A 20,777-nucleotide genomic window follows, 5' to 3' on the forward strand; every position below is an offset into this window, starting at 1 on the left:
TCGGCTCTCGAAAGCTCTGTACTAACGATCTGATTATTGTACGATCGCTTAGAAAGCGGTATTTTCCTGATTGTGTGTACGGGGCTTAAGTGTTTGGCAACTGGCGGGGGGGAAGTAGTGGGGTGTTTTTTGTTTTTTACCTTGATGCAGAGAATGCATTAAGGTAAAACATGTTTAGACTTTAAAGCACTGCATCTGAACACCATAAACCAAAACCACTATTAAATTTATTTTTTTAAATCTTTTATTTAATAAATTCATGTTTATTTTTCAAAGCAAACTCACCAATCCATTCATGTCTCCATTCTTTATTGTGCTTGAGAAATCACTTTGAAAAACACCTCCCTAACATTTCTGGCTATGGCCATCTTGAGTAAGGATAAATGATTTATGTAGCATTTACTTTCTGCAATCCATCCGCCCTTAGCTCAGGTATGCAAGAAGGAAGGTATGCTTGGCTGGGATAACCCCTCTTACCTTCATGTACATTCCTGGGATGTATGACATTATTAGCCTAGGCCAAAAATAAGGAAGTCACATAAGAAATTTAAAAAATGGTCAATGTTGATTGAGAGAATGAGGTTCTGCTTTAAAGTAGATACAGCAAACCCTTTTTATGTTATGATTGCTGCCTGTAACCTAACTGGGGAGACTCATCCACTCTATTTGTCCTAATGACCATTGTTACTGAGACAGAAAGTGTGAAATGAGAAAAATCTATACTTTTACAGTAGTCCCCAGTAGAAGAGGTAAGGGTAATCATACAATAAGGCCCTTCGTTTCCATGGTATGGGTTTTTAGAGGGGAATTCCCCTGACTTTGGAGATTTTTGCTTTCACTTTCTGGGGTGTCTCCAGCACAGGAAGTAAAGGGAAGGCTCCCAAAGTGGCAGAGGCGCTGAAAAAATTGGATTGTAAAAGAGAAATAGGGGTTCCCCCCCAAAAAATTATACTTCCCTAGGTAAATGCAATATTGACTTGATGCTGCAGCTGTTCCCCGCCACCTCTACACTGAGAACTGAGCAATCAAACACCGCTGATTGCTATGTTCTCTCCTCCACTCTGAGCAGAGAGCAGGGACTGTCAGTTACCAGCTCTATGCTCTGCTCTTCCAGCACTCACTGGAGCGCTGGGCTGTGTAGGGGGCGAGAGCGGCTGGCTCAGTCTCCCAGCAGCTTCCTGAGAGGCTGAGCCAGCAACCAGTCCAGGCTGCTTTGTGAATCCAAACTGTAAAGTCAGGATCGATCCAGCGGCTGGACTGGCTGAGTGACATCAGCTGACAGTGGACTTTAGCCCGCTGTCGGCTGAAAGTGGGTCACAGGAGTGCAGAATAAACTGCACTCCTGTGATCCATAGTAGTAAAATGAAAAGTGTTAGGGTGCGCTTTACATTTAGTGATAGTTTAGGGTCAGGACACTTGTGGGGGGACACTCTTTTTGTTTCTTAACACTGTGCTATGAACTACTGACATGGAAATGAAAACACCATAGGTTTACTGCCAAATGGCACGTGTGTATGTGACTAGAGCCAAAAAAAAAAATAGCTTTTTTTTGTTTGTATGAAGAATAAATAGTGTAGAGAACATTTTTTCATTGAGGCAGTCTGATGTACAATGTAATGTGTACAGTGGAACAATCGTTTGTGTAATGTGTACAGTGGAACAATCTTTACTGTAGTAGGGCCAGTTAGGTGTTGCTGCTGATTGGTCATTTTAGGTTCATGCATGCTCCTTGAGCTGCCGCCCCGTCGAAGCTCTAAGATGTTGATGTTGTGATAATGTTAGCTCCTTCTACTTGCCCTTCAGGCTCACATTTCCAACGAAGGAAAAAAAAAGTTGACAGTTGTAATTTTTGCCCCTCCTTCTCATTCAGAACTATCCAAGGAACCGGAATCTCAGTGAATAACATCAGCACTTTCGCATCAATGACACTAATGTTCCAATTAAAGATCTCAAGGGCATGTTTAAATAACCAGATTCTACTGCTTGGTCTAGTAAGGGCTGCACCTCCCTAGTTTTTGACTGGTGGTCTGACACTCACCCACTGTAAATGAATGGAAAGTCCATTAGAAACCAACAAATAGACCAGATCAGATGCACTATATATGCATATGGCAGCTCTTATTTCATCTCTTACTATGATTAGTAAACAACGTCTGGCATTTGACCGCTAGGTAAATATACCGAGTAGACGCATTGCCTTCCTTACAAGAAGGGTTATGAAATCGTATTCAAAGATGCTGTCTGTTTTTCCTACTCATATATCCATGTGTTTATTTGTCTTTTGTATACTCACATACCATACCATAGGTATTGTAAAAGTCTATGTTGTATTATAAATGCTTATTTAAGTGACACTAAACTCTGGCTTAAAAAAATGTTATTTAGTGTATTCAGGTATGTATTCATAACTCAAAAGAATACATTCTATTGCTCTCAGCCTCCTCCAAATATTATTTTTTTTGCTGCTGTGATCCAACTTCCTGTTAGATGGTGGCTACGTTTGTTCTCCATAGTCTCACTCCAAGTAGAAGTGTAGCCACCCTCTCTTTCTCACTACCAAGATGGACTATGGGATGTGTGGTGTACATGGAGCAGTGCACAGCATGGTCATTTATGGTGGCTCTTTTTTCTAGTGTAGCACTAACTCACGGTGGAGCTGCTGATTTAAAGCGGGCTGTTACCGTTACCTTTTTACCTGTAATTTCACCAACACCGAACTTAGAGTCCATGTTAACCTTATTATCAGACAATGTAGGCACCAGTCACTTGAGTACTTTTCCAATGCTTTAATGGGAGATAACTGGAAGAAGTAGCAGGAAAGAGGTAGAAGAAGAGTTGCAGGGAAGTTCAAATACCTTTTCTTGGTGTAGCACTAAGGAATTGAAATCTCAAGGGTGAATATATCCTCCGTTCAGGATTAAATCTTTGCCCAGCCGGATAGGTCTCTATCACTAACCTAGCAGCTAAAACGTAGCACGAACAAAAAGTCTCTGCCACAGACTTGAGTGAAACAAAACTGTACGATCCTCTGCCACAGGATGTAGTAGTTTTCGATGAACAGCAAAACACAGTACCAGAACCTTTAAGCTGACCCGGCAGTACTTGTGCGGTAGATTAGTTTAAGATGCGTCCTCAAATCAGGTCACCAGGCCCTTCTTAAGACCAGCCTTGCACGGTTCCTTCCAAGATGGGTCCTCCCCTGGATCTTCCCAAAAGTCCGGCTTCTTCCCGCAGGATAGACAGCACAGGACCATCCCAGCGATAGCAGGCCCCAGACAGGCTTCTGGGCCTATCCGCACGGCTGCCGCAACGCAACCCTCCAGGCCGGAGGGCCGCGAGGTAGAACTCACTAACACATACCTTTAGGCCAGGAGGGCCACGAGGTAAAGCTCCCAGAAACATGGCGTCTGTCCCATAAATACTCTCTCCCAGAATGCAACCCGAAGGTCCACCTCCGCCGAGTTGTCTACAGGACAGAAGAGCACTCATATACTTCAGCTTGTTGCTTTCCAACACTGCCCCATGGTGACAACAACACCCACAGGCAGAATGTGGAACTGCACGCAACACAGCCAACCTGAAACAGAGGCTAATCTAACAATAGATTGAATCTGAACTATGTCCAGCCCAGATGACCCACTAAATTTACATATAAGCGGTAGATTGGAAAATCTACCAGCGCTACACTAGTGCTGCCTTAGTGGAGGTACTACTGTGTGCAGGCTCCCCCCAGTACTACCCTGTTACATCCAGCTGCTTTGTGTGCTGACAAGCACAGGCAGCACAGACAGGCTACAGCTAAATAAAAATTGAGATCTGCCTATCTGCTATGATTGATAGATTAGTGCTGTGAATGCGTGTTGTCAATACGCTTGTGAGTGGTGATCGGAGATGCAGTTTCAATGACGGACATAGAGAAGAGAGCGGTTGCATGCTCCCTGGCCAAAGCCAAAATCTTGGCAGCCTGTCAGTTCTCTTAAGTGAACATCCAGTAGACTAATTGCATCCAGTAGCGCACATCTGTCCCTAAATGAGGAAATCGATCCAAGTGTTATCAAATGTAAATAGCTGTGGACAGCGTCAGCCTGTCATTGATTTGTACAGGCTTCCTGTCCATGGCTGATTGGAAACACCTGGCCTTACCTGCTGCAGAAATTTGCTGATCTAAGCAGAGTATGGCTCTAATTAGCCATCTGCATGTGTCATATCCCCTTTTACGACCGTCCAAAACATATGTGTTTGGAAAAAGGGTGGGCTTTAACGTACACATGCCACACACATGCGTCACTAGGCAGCCAATGTTTTTGTGCTGAGAGTATGTTCACTGCGTGCTCCCAACACAAAGATCGAGCTTGCGAAGACAGCTTTTGGTCTGAACTAAAGATCAGTAGTCAGTGAGAACTGGTTTTAGACATTAATGGCTGTGTGTTGAGTTATTTTGATGGGAACAGCAAATTTACATTGTTATACAAGCTGTACACTCACTACTTTACATTGTAGCAAAGTGTAATTTCTTCAGTGTTGTCACATGAAAAGATAGAATAAAATATTTACAAAAATGTGAGGGGTGTACTCACTTTTGTGAGATATTGTATATGCATCAATGTGGTGTTCTGGGATTGCTCAATCAGTGCCCCCAGAACTGTAACCATGCTATCACTGACACTTCATGATCAACTACTGGTGATCAGTAGCCAGTAGGACGGGTTCCTGATTATGTCATCATTATACTACCCATCAGAGTGAAAGAATGAACAGGTGCCCCTCCTACTAGCCTCTGCCAACACGCCCGCTTAAAGGGTCAGTTCCTGCAAACATCAAGGGGTAAATGTCCATGGTTTGAAGACAGGTGCACTTTAAAGTGTACCTTGCATTAAAGTGCAAGATCTGCTTATCTGGGAGCATTCACCTCCAAAATAAAAAAAAAAAAAAATGTCATTAAAAAAAAAAAAAAAAAAAACATTAGTGGAAACATTTTTTAGATGGATTTTACATGTTTGCTCTTTTGTTGTTGTTATTGTATTAAACTTGTTTTGTATAATAGAGGAAAAAAGGAAGCCTTCAGTGGCTTAGTGATATCATTATGCCTCTGCATAGCAGTGCAGCAAGAAGCAGAACCTAATGAGAAAATATGGCTGCCTTCAAGTACATAAATAATTACAAATTATACATGGAAGCAAAGTATTGAAAACATAAAAAATGTTGCTTAGATCATTTACACAAAGATGATCTTTTTTAAATGCCCAACTAACAAACTTTAAAAATATTTTTTATTCCCAAAAAAGCTGAACTGTAGCCATGTTCTTCAAACCTTTGTCACCCTCTATGCAGCCATTATGGTGCATGCGCAGATATGCTGAAGGGCTCTGTTAAAAAAATAAAATTTTAAAAAATAATAAAAAAATAAATAATAAAAAAAAACTACTACACCATCCGCTTCCCTAATGACAACATCAGTATATATACACATGCACACAGACATACATGTTTTGAGCTTTGAGGTGCACACCCTAATTTAACAGGCTGTGCACCCCTATGATATGCAGTTTAAAGGGAGGGAGGAGGAAGCAGAGCAAGGGGAGATTAGTTCTAGTGTGAGCCCACTTTAAGATGTGAATATTCATATACTGTACAAGGTCAATTGCTGATAGGTAATTGGTATGTTTCTGTTCTTTAGGAATACAAGAAAATGCAAACCACAGACTTTGATCATCTGGAAATTGAACAGCAGTATAGCTGTGTGAACTCTCGCTGGGAAGCCACTGAAGATGACCTGGACAATGACAACAGCTCTGCTCGTATGTTTGAGCGATCGAGGATTAAAGCCCTTGCAGGTATGATTGGCTAACTAATAAAACATTGTTTCTACCCCAAATGTTTCTAACTATATTAAAGTTTTTTTAGAGCAGGGAGTTATTAGCTCACTGGATTTCTGGCAGGACCAACAGGTACATTTTTGCATCTATTGAACAGATATAATAAAACAAATTCAATGGTGCAGTATGTATTTCTAAGAGACAAAAAAGGGGAGCAAATAGGAGTGTATTGTTAGGTTGGTGTCATAATAAGAAGGGCTGAATAGATGTATTTGTATGCCCTTTTCCAATTCTGTCTACATGACCAATACTTCTTATGGGTAAGATATATTTTACAGCTATGCTCCACAAGAGACAGGGCAATCCACGTTACTTCAGCTTTAAAGAATACAAAATTGTCAGCCTCTACATCCTGTTCATTTGTTTTCCTTCCATGTACTGTATATATTCCTCCTCTTGGGCTCGTTTAAACTTGCTTTGGCCCTCTGAAGTGCGACCTGCGGTGAAGCGCGGGGCAGTTGTGGTGTGGCCCCATTCACTTGAATGAATGAAAGTTGCATTTGGAGGATGGTGCTGCCCACCAAAAGCAACAGTGGGGAAAGCAGTTGGGGGGTGGTAAAAAGGCATCTGAACCACGTGTTTTTACTGTCACTCAACCCCAAGTGTAAACTAAGCCTAAATCAGATTTTGTCTTACTTTCTGTTGTATTAGCACAACAGGGTGAAATCTCTACAGCAGGGCAAGACAGATATAAATTTATTTTTTATTGGCATGGGGAAGAGTAGGGACATCTGTATTATTGCCAGCTGTCTCTGAAAGCAGAATGTTAGAGGAAATCTCCAAAGAAAGAATGCATACAGTAAGAAAACCTGACAGAGGTTCCAGTCCCAATAAGGTTTTGGATAGAATCCAGTGTAAGGTCAATATGTGTTTTGCATTTCAGATGAACGTGAAGCTGTGCAAAAAAAGACGTTTACAAAATGGGTGAACTCACATCTTGCTTTTGTGAGTTGTCGGATTTCAGATCTCTACCTGGACCTAAGAGATGGACGAATGCTGATAAAATTACTTGAAGTACTCTCAGGGGAGCAGTTGGTACGTTTGCAGCACATCCTTCATATTTTATCATAGATTTATTAATATTGTACAAAACTGACAATAAATCCCACTTGAATCAGCTAAATACATTCCAGTTGCATTAAAACAAAAGGTGAGCAAAGTCTTAAAGTTTGTTTTCCTTCTAAAGCTGCTGAGCCTGAGAAGAAACACCTTTCATTGCCAGCATCTGAAGATTGGTATACTTGCCATCTATGGGAAAGCAGTGGGCTCTCTGCAGAGGTCAGGCATACCCCCAACTGAGTCAGACCTGTAGCTCTGCAGTCAGCAAAGCTCATGCTCCCTGCTGGTTGGAGAGCTTTTGGCTCTGCCTCAGCAGAGGGGGTGTCCGAAGGGATCACTGCTTCCACACAGAGAGCAAGGGCCCTTCTCTACAGCATGCTGGAAGGTGAGAGGCATTACTATTCAAGCTGTGGCTGGTTTCTGAAGAAAACACACTGTAAGATTTTAAACACATTTTTATTTTGAAAGACTTGTAATGGATTTAGCAAATTTAAAATAAGTGTTCAATTGGGCTTTAACGGGAAAGAATAGTATATTGTCAGTAAGCACATTTAAGTTTAAGGTATTATTGCAGTATTTACCTTAAAGTCGTTAACTATTAACTATTAACTATAACATAACTATTACATTTTAAATGCTTTCATTTCCATGTCATCCATGCTAAATATATAGCTGCTATACATCAGTCCTCTCTTTTGAACCCTTTAGGCTCCGTTCACATATTCTGCAAAAGCATGGGGTCCGCTGCCTCTCTGTACAGCGATTCTGGCGAGAATCAGGTGCAAATTTTTGCCTGAATTTGCACCTGAATCGGGCCAGAACATGCACAGGACCCTTTCCAAATGCACACCGCGGCCGCCCCGGAGCTGTGTGAACTGTCTCCAATGTGAGCCGGTCACACTCTCCTGTCATGCTAATTGGATGTGAGGTAACCCGCATTCAATTAGCATATATGTGAACCCAGCCTTAACGCTGGTTGTAAATATATATGTGACTGCACAGTGAGTTCTTTAACGCCAAGCTGGCACATATATGCTCACAGCTAGAGTCACTGTTCTGTGCTGGGAGCGCAATCACTTGATGCCCTGAACACTGGACCTGCACTGTTACCAACAGCTCCTAGGCCACTGTTTATGATAGTAAGCCAGTGGGACAGGCTCCCAATCATGTGATCACTGTGATATTGAATTTATTTACATTCTCATACTGTCTGCATAAATGCCATAAATGCATGGTTCCTTGCTGAATTTGATTTTATCTACCTTCTTGAAAAAACGATCCAGTGATGTCTGGGTTGTAGCTCTCATTTTTCTTTATGACATGATGACACTGGATGACATTCTGAATAGCTGCTGCAACCTTTGTGTACCATTCTACGTTTGGGTCCTGTGCCTCAAAACCTAACAGCGCCTCCTCAAATAAAGACAATCCTCTTGCCAGATTCTCTTTGGTTCGTTATTTTTTCCTCTTCATCCTTTCACTAGGCCTCCACTTCCATCAGGTCTGCATTAGTAATCTCCTTATGTTGCACTGCAAGGAGTTCAATGAAGTTGTCCCTGTTGCAGACCCCCGCCCTCAGTGTGAAAGTAACCTTAGTAGTCCTCACTACATCACCGCTGCTTTTACGATTGCTTCCATACATGCTGAAAGTTCACAACTTGAATGTTCATAAGTAGGGAACTTACTGTGGACACCCTTCTTCCCTTAAATCTATTAATCCTACACATGTTACACTTACGACAGGGATAGAAACCCTTCATTGACAGAAAAAAGGACACATTTCTAGGGGGGTCTAACACATTGGGAGCAATTTTATGATGAAGCCCTGGAGCTCCCCTGTATACAACTACAGTTTGGTCCGGCAAGAGTGGTCCTAAGACCCTATCATTTTTAAAACAGGCTAATGTCTTCTAAGATATTGGAGATCTGTCCCTAATTTTTTCTCCCAGGAAATTATCTTGGGTTTAAAAACAGGTCATTCTGCTATAAGTTACACTTTAAAGTGGAATTCAGCCTTTTGTAAAATGTGCATTTAATATTTTTTTATTTTTTTGCATTAGAGGCTGCAGAGCATTGTAACCATGATCACTGGATTGTCAGTGTAGTGCTCTGGCTACTGCAGACTCTTCCTCCTGTTCGAGGTACAGACCTTTAGATATGAACTTGGAGGAAGTATCAATGCATTATAAGTGCAATGACGTCACTGCACTTGTGCTCCATTGAGAACTGCAACTCCCTCTGCCACAGTGGCATGTGGGACTTGTATTTTTTTCATTCACAGATCTCTGCATATTAACGACCCAACTGCGTGGGAAGAGCCATATAAAAATGTGAATTTGACAGGAGCCTGCTGGGAACAGAACCCATGATTCTATAGGAGGGGGGGTGGCCAGTTTGAGGGGCTGCAGACTCTGATCATGTTTCATGGTACACCCTAAATATACAGTTCACTCCACAGGAGCTCTAAGATTGGGAGTGGAGGGGCATTACTTTGGACCGATCAGGTATCCTGCATTCTTATGTGCTGACAAGGAATATACTGACAGGAGGAGAGAGTAGAGGTATGGGATGTCCTCAACAGTCATTCGCTGTGCCTTCTTTGTCCAATCACAGGCTGGGGCGGGTTGGTAATCTAGCTATGTTGTATATTACTGCAACAGAGATAAATCAGGTCACCAGGCTGGCTGTGCTGCCTAACAAGGTTTTTAAATCTCAAATCGGTAAACTGACTTCAATATATATTCATTTAATTGATGTATTTAGCTGTTTTCCTGGAGTTCAGCTTAAAAACACAAACATTTGTCTGTTTTCCTTTGCAATTTTTCTGATACAAGTATGTGTGACTTTAGTTAATACAAACATGCAATGTTTGATCACTGTGTCATATTTTAGCCGAGAAGGACAAAGGGAAGAATGAGAATTCACTGTCTGGAAAATGTAGACAAAGCCCTCCATTTTCTCAAAGAACAGAGAGTCCATCTTGAAAACATCGGCCCTCATGACATTGTAAATGGTAACCAAAGGTTAATACTAGGGCTCATCTGGACCATCATATTACGTTTCCAGGTATGTCCTGTTTTACCAAACCCCAAATTATGGAGTTATTGAATTGAGAGAATCAGTGAACAAATAGAAACTGTTCTTGCTTGGCAAAAAAATAAGAGAGTCATCATAAGCAGTTACAAACATTATTTGAAAATAGCATTTATGAGTATTTAGCTGACCCATTACTTGGTTCATGTTTGCAGATACAAGACATTATCGTAGAGACAAAAGGTAGTGAAACTCGTTCTGCTAAAGACGCTTTGCTGCTCTGGTGTCAGATGAAGACAGCTGGGTGAGTATCAGAAAACTGTCTGTTTCACATGTTATTAGGCATCACAAGCATCAAAGTGACTTAAGGTAGCCCTACACTATACAATCTGCTTGTACCACCTCATTTAGATCTACTAATAACTATGTAGTACAGGGGCTTGCCTAAATTGGATACAAATTGATTGGTTAGATTAGCTAGGTCTTCATATTACATAGTTTTTTTAGATCTAAAATCAATTGTACAGAGATTGTATGGTGAACCCAACATCTTCCACAGATTACAGGCTGGCCTGTATCCTCCTCAATTTCCTGCAATCAGCAGGTGCCAAGGCCCTGGAGGCTACTTTTGCTGCACTGTAGTCCATCATCCAAATAACTGAAGATATTCAACTCCAGGCAAGGTTTATTGCAATGAAAGTCCAAATGCCAGTTGTCTTAATTGTTATACGAAGTCAGGATCGTAATGTTGTAAATATAGGTATGAAATGATAATTCTATATTAATCTTAATATATAGATATATATATCTATATATTAATATCAATAATAGTTAGATACCAACTCAAAGCTTCAACATAACTGCAAACATAACCTCTAACTAAACCTAAACCTACCCTCAAATATCCTTAACTTGAGCCTAAACTCTAACACTAGGGCAAAATGTATACTATATTAGTAATAAATACTACCACAATTTAACTGAAAATGCTATCACAATAAATAATTTCAGTTAAAACTTAAAACCTGCCAAATAAAATTGTTTGACAGTTGGCTGATCACAGTTTTTTACTTATGCTAGGGTATTTATCCTATACCATAAGTGGTGCTTTATTGATTTTGCCTTAAAACAAAGCAGATTATAAAAACAGAATTTATTTCCAACAGGGCTTTTTAGTACAAGCATTGCAATGACATTTTTCATTTACAAAAAGCTTTTATCAGAATGCTTACATCATACAAAATATAGTAAAATAGTAGCACATGGTCAATAGTTGATGCACAATAATAATGGATGAAATTAGCATAATATATGTTAAATCAGCAAGTGATGACAGACCAGTGCCAGATAAACTAAAGCTAAATATAAGTCTTGAATGCCAAATAAGATCAGTGATTTGACCAGTATAAAAGCGACCCTAAAGAAGATGACTATGAGTTAGCCATGGTTCCCGCTTAGCTTGGTAATTTGGAAGAGAGTCAAAAATAAGGTAATACACATGTTCCAACATGGAATCAACTCTGGTGATAATTTGTTTAAGGGGAATATTAGATGATTTCCAATTATAAGCCAATGTCCATTGTGCAGCCCCCAAGATGCTGTGGGCCGAGTTGTATCTATATGAAAGCACTGGATTGGGGAGAAACAATAAATAGTGGCAATCACATTTTTTTATATCCATATCTTTTTTTTCCTTCTAACTAATTTCCATGTAAATCTATACTTTTAGATATCCAAATGTGAATGTCACCAACTTTACATCCTGCTGGAAAGATGGCTTAGCTTTCAATGCCCTCATTCACAAACACAGGTAAGATATTGCCATGTCCAAAAGTCAACTATCTACACTGACCAAATAAAAAACTATGGTAAAACTATAAAACCTACAAGTGCTCTTCTGAAAGAAACAAACCTTGTGCTGTCCTAATGTCTATTAATTAATTTGTGCTTTGCTCATGCTGGGCAATGCAATAGGTTGGGTTTAATGCAGGCCTCCACAGACACATAAAATGATCTTCCTTTCATTCCCCTGCTGTTTAGTTCAGCTAGCGAGAGCAAAGAATTTCCTGTGTAATTTACGAGTTGCTGGAGTTGTAGCTCATACAAAGCAATAGCCTCCCCATGGATTAATTTGAATCCATATAGGTGGGTCCAATATTTCTCCATACCCAGTGTGCTGTGTTTTTCCTTCAGCTCCCAGTGCTGAACTGAGCGGCAGAGAAAAGGTATATACTGCTGGTAATGGGCGGTGGTGTATAAGCAAACTTTTTGCTTTGCCCTAAATCGGCGGTGTCCAACCTGTGGCCCAAGACGGCTCTGAATGCGGGCCAACACAAAATTTTAAACTACTTAAAAATGTTGATTTTTTTGGGTAAAAATTTGTAAAAATTCCCTATCATTTAGCAAACACATGTGGCAAAAGAAAAATGTGTCTCTTTACTGGACTTTTATAAGTTTTATCTCCCCAAAGAAAAAAAATGGCAGTACCTATATATGTGAGCAACTATTTTCAAGGTTACTGCATATGAAGGGCAAGATTGGAACCAAAATATCTGATGAGGACCTTGAGAATTCATTGAGAATTGCTACTACATCCATCAAACCAGATATTGATGAATTAGTTTATCAAAAGCAGTGTCAATATCACACTTGTTTTATGTTGCCCTCTTTTACATTTATAATAAAAAATATTATTAAAAAATTGAAGTTTTATTACTCAGATAGGTTAATTATCTTTTACTCGTGATTAGGGATGAGCTTCGAGTTCGAGTCGAACTCATGTTCGACTCGAACATTGGCTGTTCGCAAGTTCACCGAACAGCGAACAATTTGGGGTGTTCGCGGCAAATTCGAATGCCGCGGAACACCCTTTAAAAGTCTATGGGAGAAATCAAAAGTGCTAATTTTAAAGGCTAATATGCAAGTTATTGTCATAAAAAGTGTTTGGGGACCTGGGTCCTGCCCCAGGGGACATGGATCAATGCAAAAAAAAGTTTTAAAAACGGCCGTTTTTTCAGGAGCAGTGATTTTAATAATACTTAAAGTCAATCAATAAAAGTGTAATATCCCTTTAAATTTCGTACCTGGGGGGTGTCTATAGTGTGCCTGTAAAGGGGCGCATGTTTCCTGTGTTTAGAACAGTCTGACAGCAAAATGACATTTTGAAGGAAAAAACTAATTTAAAACTACCCGCGGCTATTGCATTGCCGACAATACACATAGAAGTTCATTGATAAAAACGGCATGGGAATTCCCCAAAGGGGAACCCCGAACCAAAATTAAAAAAAAAAAATGACGTGGGGGTCCCCCTAAATTCCATACCAGGCCCTTCAGGTCTGGTATGGATATTAAGGGGAACCCCGGCCAAAATTTTAAAAAAAAAATGACGTGGGGTTCCCCCTAAATTCCATACCAGACCCTTCAGGTCTAGTATGGATTTTAAGGGGAACCCCGCGCCAAAAAAAAAAAAAAAAACGGCGTGGGGTCCCCCCAAAAATCCATACCAGACCCTTATCCGAGCACGCAACCTGGCAGGCCGCAGGAAAAGAGGGGGGGACAAGAGTGCGGCCCCCCCTCCCTCCTGAACCGTACCAGGCCACATGCCCTCAACATTGGGAGGGTGCTTTGGGGTAGCCCCCCAAAACACCTTGTCCCCATGTTGATGAGGACAAGGGCCTCATCCCCACAACCCTGGCCGGTGGTTGTGGGGGTCTGCGGGCGGGGGGCTTATCGGAATCTGGAAGCCCCCTTTAACAAGGTGACCCCCAGATCCCGGCCCCCCCCCTGTGTGAAATGGTAAGGGGGTACATAAGTACCCCTACCATTTCACGAAAAAAGTGTCAAAAATGTTAAAAATGACAAGAGACAGTTTTTGACAATTCCTTTATTTAAATGCTTCTTCTTTCTTCTATCTTGCTTCATCTTCTGGTTCTTCTGGCTCTTCTGGTTCTTCTGGTTCTTCCTCCGGCGTTCTCGTCCAGCATCTCCTCCGCGGCGTCTTCTGTCTTCTTCTCCTCGGGCCGCTCCGCACCCATGGCATGGGGGGGAGGCTCCCGCTCTTCTCTTCTTCTCTTCTTCTTTTCTTCTTTTCTTCTTTTCTTCTCTTCTTCTCTTCTTCTTCATTTTCTTCCCCGGGCCGCTCTGCAATCCATGCTGACATGGAGGGAGGCTCCCGCTGTGTGACGGCGCTCCTCGTCTGACAGTTCTTAAATAACGGGGGGGCGGGGCCACCCGGTGACCCCGCCCCCCTCTGACGCACGGTGAATTGACGGGACTTCCCTGTGACGTCACGGGGAATGCCACAGGGAAGTCCCGTCAATTCACCGTGCGTCAGAGAGGGGCGGGGTCACCGGGTGGCCCCGCCCCCCGTTATTTAAGAACTGTCAGACGAGGAGCGCCGTCACACAGCCGGAGCCTCCCTCCATGTCAGCATGGATTGCGGAGCGGCCCGGGGAAGAAAATGAAGAAGAAGAGAAGAAGAGAAGAAAAGAAGAAAAGAAGAAAAGAAGAAGAGAAGAAGAGAAGAGCGGGAGCCTCCCCCCCATGCCATGGGTGCGGAGCGGCCCGAGGAGAAGAAGACAGAAGACGCCGCGGAGGAGATGCTGGACGAGAACGCCGGAGGAAGAACCAGAAGAACCAGAAGAGCCAGAAGAACCAGAAGATGAAGCAAGATAGAAGAAAGAAGAAGCATTTAAATAAAGGAATTGTCAAAAACTGTCTCTTGTCATTTTTAACATTTTTGACACTTTTTTCGTGAAATGGTAGGGGTACTTATGTACCCCCTTACCATTTCACACAGGGGGGAGGGCCGGGATCTGGGGGTCACCTTGTTAAAGGGGGCTTCTAGATTCCGATAAGCCCCCCGCCCGCAGACCCCCACAACCACCGGCCAGGGTTGTGGGGATGAGGCCCTTGTCCTCATCAACATGGGGACAAGGTGTTTTGGGGGGCTACCCCAAAGCACCCTCCCAATGTTGAGGGCATGTGGCCTGGTACGGTTCAGGAGGGAGGGGGGCCGCACTCTTGTCCCCCCCTCTTTTCCTGCGGCCTGCCAGGTTGCGTGCTCGGATAAGGGTCTGGTATGGATTTTTGGGGGGACCCCACGCCGTTTTTTTTTTTTTTTTTGGCGCGGGGTTCCCCTTAAAATCCATACTAGACCTGAAGGGTCTGGTATGGAATTTAGGGGGAACCCCACGTCATTTTTTTTTTTTTAATTTTGGCCGGGGTTCTCCTTAATATCCATACCAGACCTGAAGGGCCTGGTATGGAATTTAGGGGGACCCCCACGTCATTTTTTTTTTTTAATTTTGGTTCGGGGTTCCCCTTTGGGGAATTCCCATGCCGTTTTTATCAATGAACTTCTATGTGTATTGTCGGCAATGCAATAGCCGCGGGTAGTTTTAAATGAGTTTTTTCCTTCAAAATGTCATTTTGCTGTCAGACTGTTCTAAACACAGGAAACATGCGCCCCTTTACAGGCACACTATAGACACCCCCCAGGTACGAAATTTAAAGGGATATTACACTTTTATTGTTTGACTTTAAGCATTATTAAAATCACTGCTCCTGAAAAAACGGCCGTTTTTAAAACTTTTTTTTGCATTGATCCATGTCCCCTGGGGCAGGACCCAGGTCCCCAAACACTTTTTATGACAATAACTTGCATATAAGCCTTGAAAATTAGCACTTTTGATTATTCATGTTCGTGTCCCATAGACTTTAACGGTGTTCGCATGTTCGAACGAACTTTTTTCCTGTTCGCATGTTCTGGTGCGAACCGAACAGGGGGGTGTTCGGCTCATCCCTACTCGTGATCTGCCCGACTTTTTCTGCTCATCAGCTATCCTATTATTAGTGTATTTTATGTGTGGCCCAACACAATCCCATTTCTTCCAATGTGGCCCAGGAAGGTCAAAAGGTTGGACACCAATGACCTAAATGGACAAAGCACAGGTTTGCTCTATAGAAGATAAAGGAAAATATTCCTGTGTTTGGCCATTTCCAGGCCACTTTCAAGTCTTACCTTTGAACAAGAAAGACTTGACTTTTACTGCCTCTCTGCATTTGTTACTGTATAAGCCATACAAACTTGAACTGTGTCTGTTCTGTTGCTTTGCATAGCAGGGAAACAAAACAAATCCCTCCTCTCTACACGGCTTTACCAATGCATACTGTAGCATGAGGTAGCTAAAGGGCCTGAGGCAGGATCTCTTGGAATGAAGAACTCACATCATCTATCTGCCTCAGCTGAGACTGGTTAGAAGACAGTCAGGGAAAAAGTCCAGGATGCAATGGAAAGATTCAGGGCCTTGCTTGTGTAATCTATATTATTATTATCACTCCGTATGATGTAGACACATAGGAATTGATTTACTAGGCTGTTCACTTTGCAGGGGAAGTTGCACTATGCAAGAGAATTATCCCTACAGCTTAGTGAATTTAGTGAAGTTTCACTTTTCAAAGAATACCCAATCACATGCAAGAAGAAGCCAGCAGATCTTCACCTTATTCATTAAGTTCTGGGGCAAATTACTGTGCACTAACATTTTTGACTTAGGTAAATCAACTCCATAAGGCTCCATTTATACTTGCGAATGGGGCTGTTAGTGATTAGATGCCAGAGACCCAGCGGGGGTCCCCAGCGTTTAGCTTAGGGCAGGAGCCCCATTGAAAGGAATAGGAGGCTGACAGCTTCTGCAGCTATTTTATTATTATCATTATACAGGATTTATTTAGCCCCAACAGTTTATGCAGTGCTTTACCATATAAAAGGGAGACAGTACAGTTACAAAACAATAAAATACAAGACGTTTAAGAGGTCTAAGCTCAAAAGAGCTTACAATTTAAATAGGATAGGGCAAGTGGTACAAAAGGTTGTAACTGTGGGGATTCGGGGAATGAGCTGATGAAAGAAGTGATAAAAGATTAGTTGGAGGCGTGAGAAGCTTCCCTGAAGAGATGAGTTTTCAGGGATCGCTTGAAGGCAGCCAGAGTAGGAGATAGCTGGACAAATTGAGGTAGAGAGTTTCAGAGGATGGGAGAGGCTCTGGAGAAGTCCTGGAGACGAGCATGGGAGGAGGAGACAAGGGAGCTTGAGAGTAGGAGGTCTTGAGAGGAGTGGAGAGGATGGTTTGAGTGATATTTGGAGACAAGATTGGTGATGTAGCTCGGGATAGAGTTCTGAATGTTTTTTTATATTGTTAGTATTTTGAATTTATTTTGGGGCGATCGGAAGCCAGTGTAGTGATTGGCAGAGAGGGGGTGGCAGACACTGAGTGGTTGGTAAGGTAGATGAATCTGGCAGCAGCATTCATGAGCTATGATAAGCACGAGTGACTTGTGTGAAACGCGTCAACCTGTCTTATGTTCATGTCTGGCTTGGTGACAAATAAACGACGTTCAAGAATTTGACCTTGTCTGTGGTGTACCACCATTTCCTTTCAGCCTTCATTTGTATCCACGGTGGCGAGCCGAGGTGAGTACCCACAGCTGTCACTAGTCTCACTAATTGCCTGAGCAGTGTACATGTGTCTAGCATTCATGATAGACTGAAGAGGGGATAGCCTATGGAAAGGTAGGCCTATGAGAAGGGAGTTAATAGTCAATAGCAATAGTCAAGACGAGAGATAACAAGGGAGTGAATGGGTAGCTTGGAAGTTTCATTAGTTAAAAGGGGTACATTTTAGAGATGTTACCGAGGTGAAGTCCACAAGCTTTTGACAATGATTGGATTTGGGGCTGAAAGGACAGGTCAGAGTCTAGAATTACACCTAGTACCGTGGCATGAGGGGAAGGATTGATGGTTGCATTATTGACCTTGATGGAAATGTCATGGAGGGGGGCACGGGCTGGGGGTATATTATTAGCTTGGTTTTAGAGAGATTTAGTTTAAGAAAGTGGTGGGACATCCATGATGATATATCAGTTAGTAAGTTTGTAATGCAAGGCTATTTGTGGTTGCTCACATGTAATGGCGCAGGAATTACACGGGAATGATTGACCCTGGACGCAGAGGGTCTGCATTAAGGGCCGATCATTCGCAGGTAATTGCTCCATGAGCCTGTAGGGATTATAATATTGCCTCACTCTGTCTAAATAAACATTCTGGCTGGTCAAACAGATTAACACATTAACTTTCCCGAGTGTGGCTCGGGGTGAATTTTCCATACCAAGAGAAGTAACCCCGAGTCACACTCAGGGCTGAAACGCAGTATCCAGGGAAACTTACTTACCTTGTCCCCAGGATCCTGCGATGTCCCCCCCGCTGTGTACGGTGGCTGTGTCTTCCGCCCGATGCTCTGTATGCCGGGCTCCGTTCCCTGCGAGTGGCGTGACACACGGAGATGGAGCCCGGCGGGAAATTCAAAAAGTGCAAAAAACAGAATACATACAGTACACTGTAATCTTAGAGATTACATTACTGTATCGAATTATTTCCGCCCTTTTGTCCCCAATGCTTTGTCCAGTGCCCTGCATGCAGTTTTATATTATATATACTGTTCTTTCTGCCTGGAAACTGGAGAATGTCCATAGACCAGCTAGAAAACAGCGATAGTAAATTAGAACACTATTTTTCCCCACAAATAGTGATTTGTGGGGAAATTCGTCATCAGACACTGAAAGTGACGACAGCGACGATTCTGCAACTGAGCAAATTACAGTGTTTTTGAGTTGATTACATTATTGAATACATTTTATTATATTATTATTTTTGATAATTATTTATAGTTATTTATTATATTATAATTTATGATTTTGTGTTTCAAACTTTTTCATACCCAGGATGTCTACTAGACTCTTGTTTAGACAGATTTAAGTGCGTTATTCCTAAGAATTACAGGCCTACAATATAAAATGCCAAAATTTCCATGTGAAACAATGTACCGCTTTCAGCATCAAAAACCTGATGTAATAATACCACCAGGGAGGTTAAGAAATATATATGTTCCAAATCCATATTTCATTGTTCAGTTATTGCTTATTTATAAAAATGGCCTGAAGCAGAGCTGGTATCTTTCCTAGACATATATGAGCACAGTGCCAGGACCCAATAAAGAGAGTTATGCACTATACTGTATTTGTCAAGGTATTCTGTGTTATGTTAGTTCCCAAGGTTATCAAACACTACAAATAACCTCTGTATATATAAGATACAATGGGCACCAAAAATCCAGCTGCCAGGCACAGTATGTCGTACACTGACCATGCTGGTGTTTCCTTTTCTAGGCCAGATCTCATCAATTTTGAAAAGCTGAAGAAATCAAATGCTAAACATAATCTGGAAAATGCCTTTACAGTAGCTGACAGACAGCTCGGTATAACGCAGCTGCTTGATCCGGAGGGTAAGTTTCATTAAACAGTTTAGCCTTTATTGTCTTCATTTTATAGTTTCACAAGTATCAGTCACTCTCTTCCAAATAGACAACTTGCTATATAGTAACAAGTCACTGGGATTTAGAAATTGTATGACTGCAGAGATAGGGCAAATATCCATACACATATCCAGATAAATAGAAATTTCTAATTTGCTAAAAAAGATATTGCCGGATCAGTGAATTAGTTTGCTTGTTTATAGTTCCAGATGATTTTCATACACTCCTCATTGCCATGTTATTTGTATCACTGTTAGCAGCAATAAAGACAGGAAATGTATGTGGTGCTAAAAATACAAGAACCACTCCGTAAATACTGATTTTAAAGACACTGCTAAGGACAGCAGTCATCTATACCAGGGGTCCCCAAACTTTACAGTGCAAGGGCCACATCATATGTTTTACAGATATTTGCATAACAAAAGTATGTTTTATAAATGAATGAATCAGATTTAAATTACTTAATAAGTTTAACCTTGAGCTTTTTGAGTAATTACATGATATGATGCAACAGAAAAAAACTTCAGTAAAACATACAAAGAAATTCCAAATAAACTTGCACATATGAGAGCCCCCCTTATATGTGGGACCTATTCAGAGTAGGGTTGCCATTTCATCCCTTTAAATTCCAACACATATGAATTACAAAGGTTCTGAGGCTAATTTAATGCAGATAAGGCACCAAGTGAATTTAATTACCACCTTAATCAGCCACAAAACCTGATTCATTAATATGTGTTTGATTTTAAAGGGATGAAGTGGCAACCTTAATTCAGAGCCCCCCTCTTACATTTATTTCAGGTACTTACATACCTCCCTCAATTTACACAGTGCTAAATACATACATATTGTACATTCATAAGGTGTCCCTGCCCTCAAGGAGCTTACGAACTAAGATCCCTAACTCACATTTATGCATACACATACTAGGGCCAATTTAGACAGGATCCAATTAACCTACCAGCATGTCTTTGAAGTGTTGGAGGAAACCAGAGTACTCGGAGGAAACCCACACAGGCACAGAGAAAACATGCAAACTCCATGCTGGTAGTGTGATTCAAAGCCATGACCCTACTGCTGCTAGGCAGAAGAGCTAATCACCTAGTCACTGTGCTAACCACTGCGACAGTCCCCATCAGAGTCCTCCCTTAAATATTAAGGTCCCCAGCAGAGTCCTCCCTTACATGAGAGTGCCCTTTAGATTCCCTCTTATATCAGGGTCATCATCAGCGTTCCCTCTTAAACAGGGGCGTACCTAGAGCATTTGGCACCCGGGGTGGATCCCATATCTGGCACCCCCCACGTTAAAATGTAAAAACACCCCACTGTGCCCCCTGCATACCCCAATATCTCTTTGTCACTACTGTGTACCCCCTCTCCACAGCTGCATCACTGGACCCCTTTACATTACACAGTGCCCTGCATCTCTGGACCCCTT

The 20,777-nt window shown here is 41.9% G+C and overlaps 1 protein-coding gene across 2 annotated transcripts in view; it reads left to right on the forward strand.

Annotated features, from left to right (window-relative positions):
• SPTB (spectrin beta, erythrocytic) overlaps positions 1–20,777 on the forward strand; it is a 233,340-nt gene that overhangs the window by 65,224 nt on the left and 147,339 nt on the right. For both annotated transcript variants that reach the window (XM_073609324.1, XM_073609325.1), the window contains 6 exons: positions 5,678–5,834; positions 6,760–6,911; positions 9,828–10,001; positions 10,184–10,272; positions 11,698–11,778; positions 19,194–19,309. In XM_073609324.1, the coding sequence (XP_073465425.1) occupies positions 5,690–5,834; positions 6,760–6,911; positions 9,828–10,001; positions 10,184–10,272; positions 11,698–11,778; positions 19,194–19,309 (757 nt within the window). In that variant the 5' untranslated portion in view covers positions 5,678–5,689. The remainder of the gene's footprint in view (positions 1–5,677; positions 5,835–6,759; positions 6,912–9,827; positions 10,002–10,183; positions 10,273–11,697; positions 11,779–19,193; positions 19,310–20,777) is intronic.

This window comes from Aquarana catesbeiana, linkage group LG13, assembly GCF_042186555.1.
Source record: "Aquarana catesbeiana isolate 2022-GZ linkage group LG13, ASM4218655v1, whole genome shotgun sequence".
NCBI classification, from domain to species: Eukaryota; Metazoa; Chordata; class Amphibia; order Anura; family Ranidae; genus Aquarana; species Aquarana catesbeiana.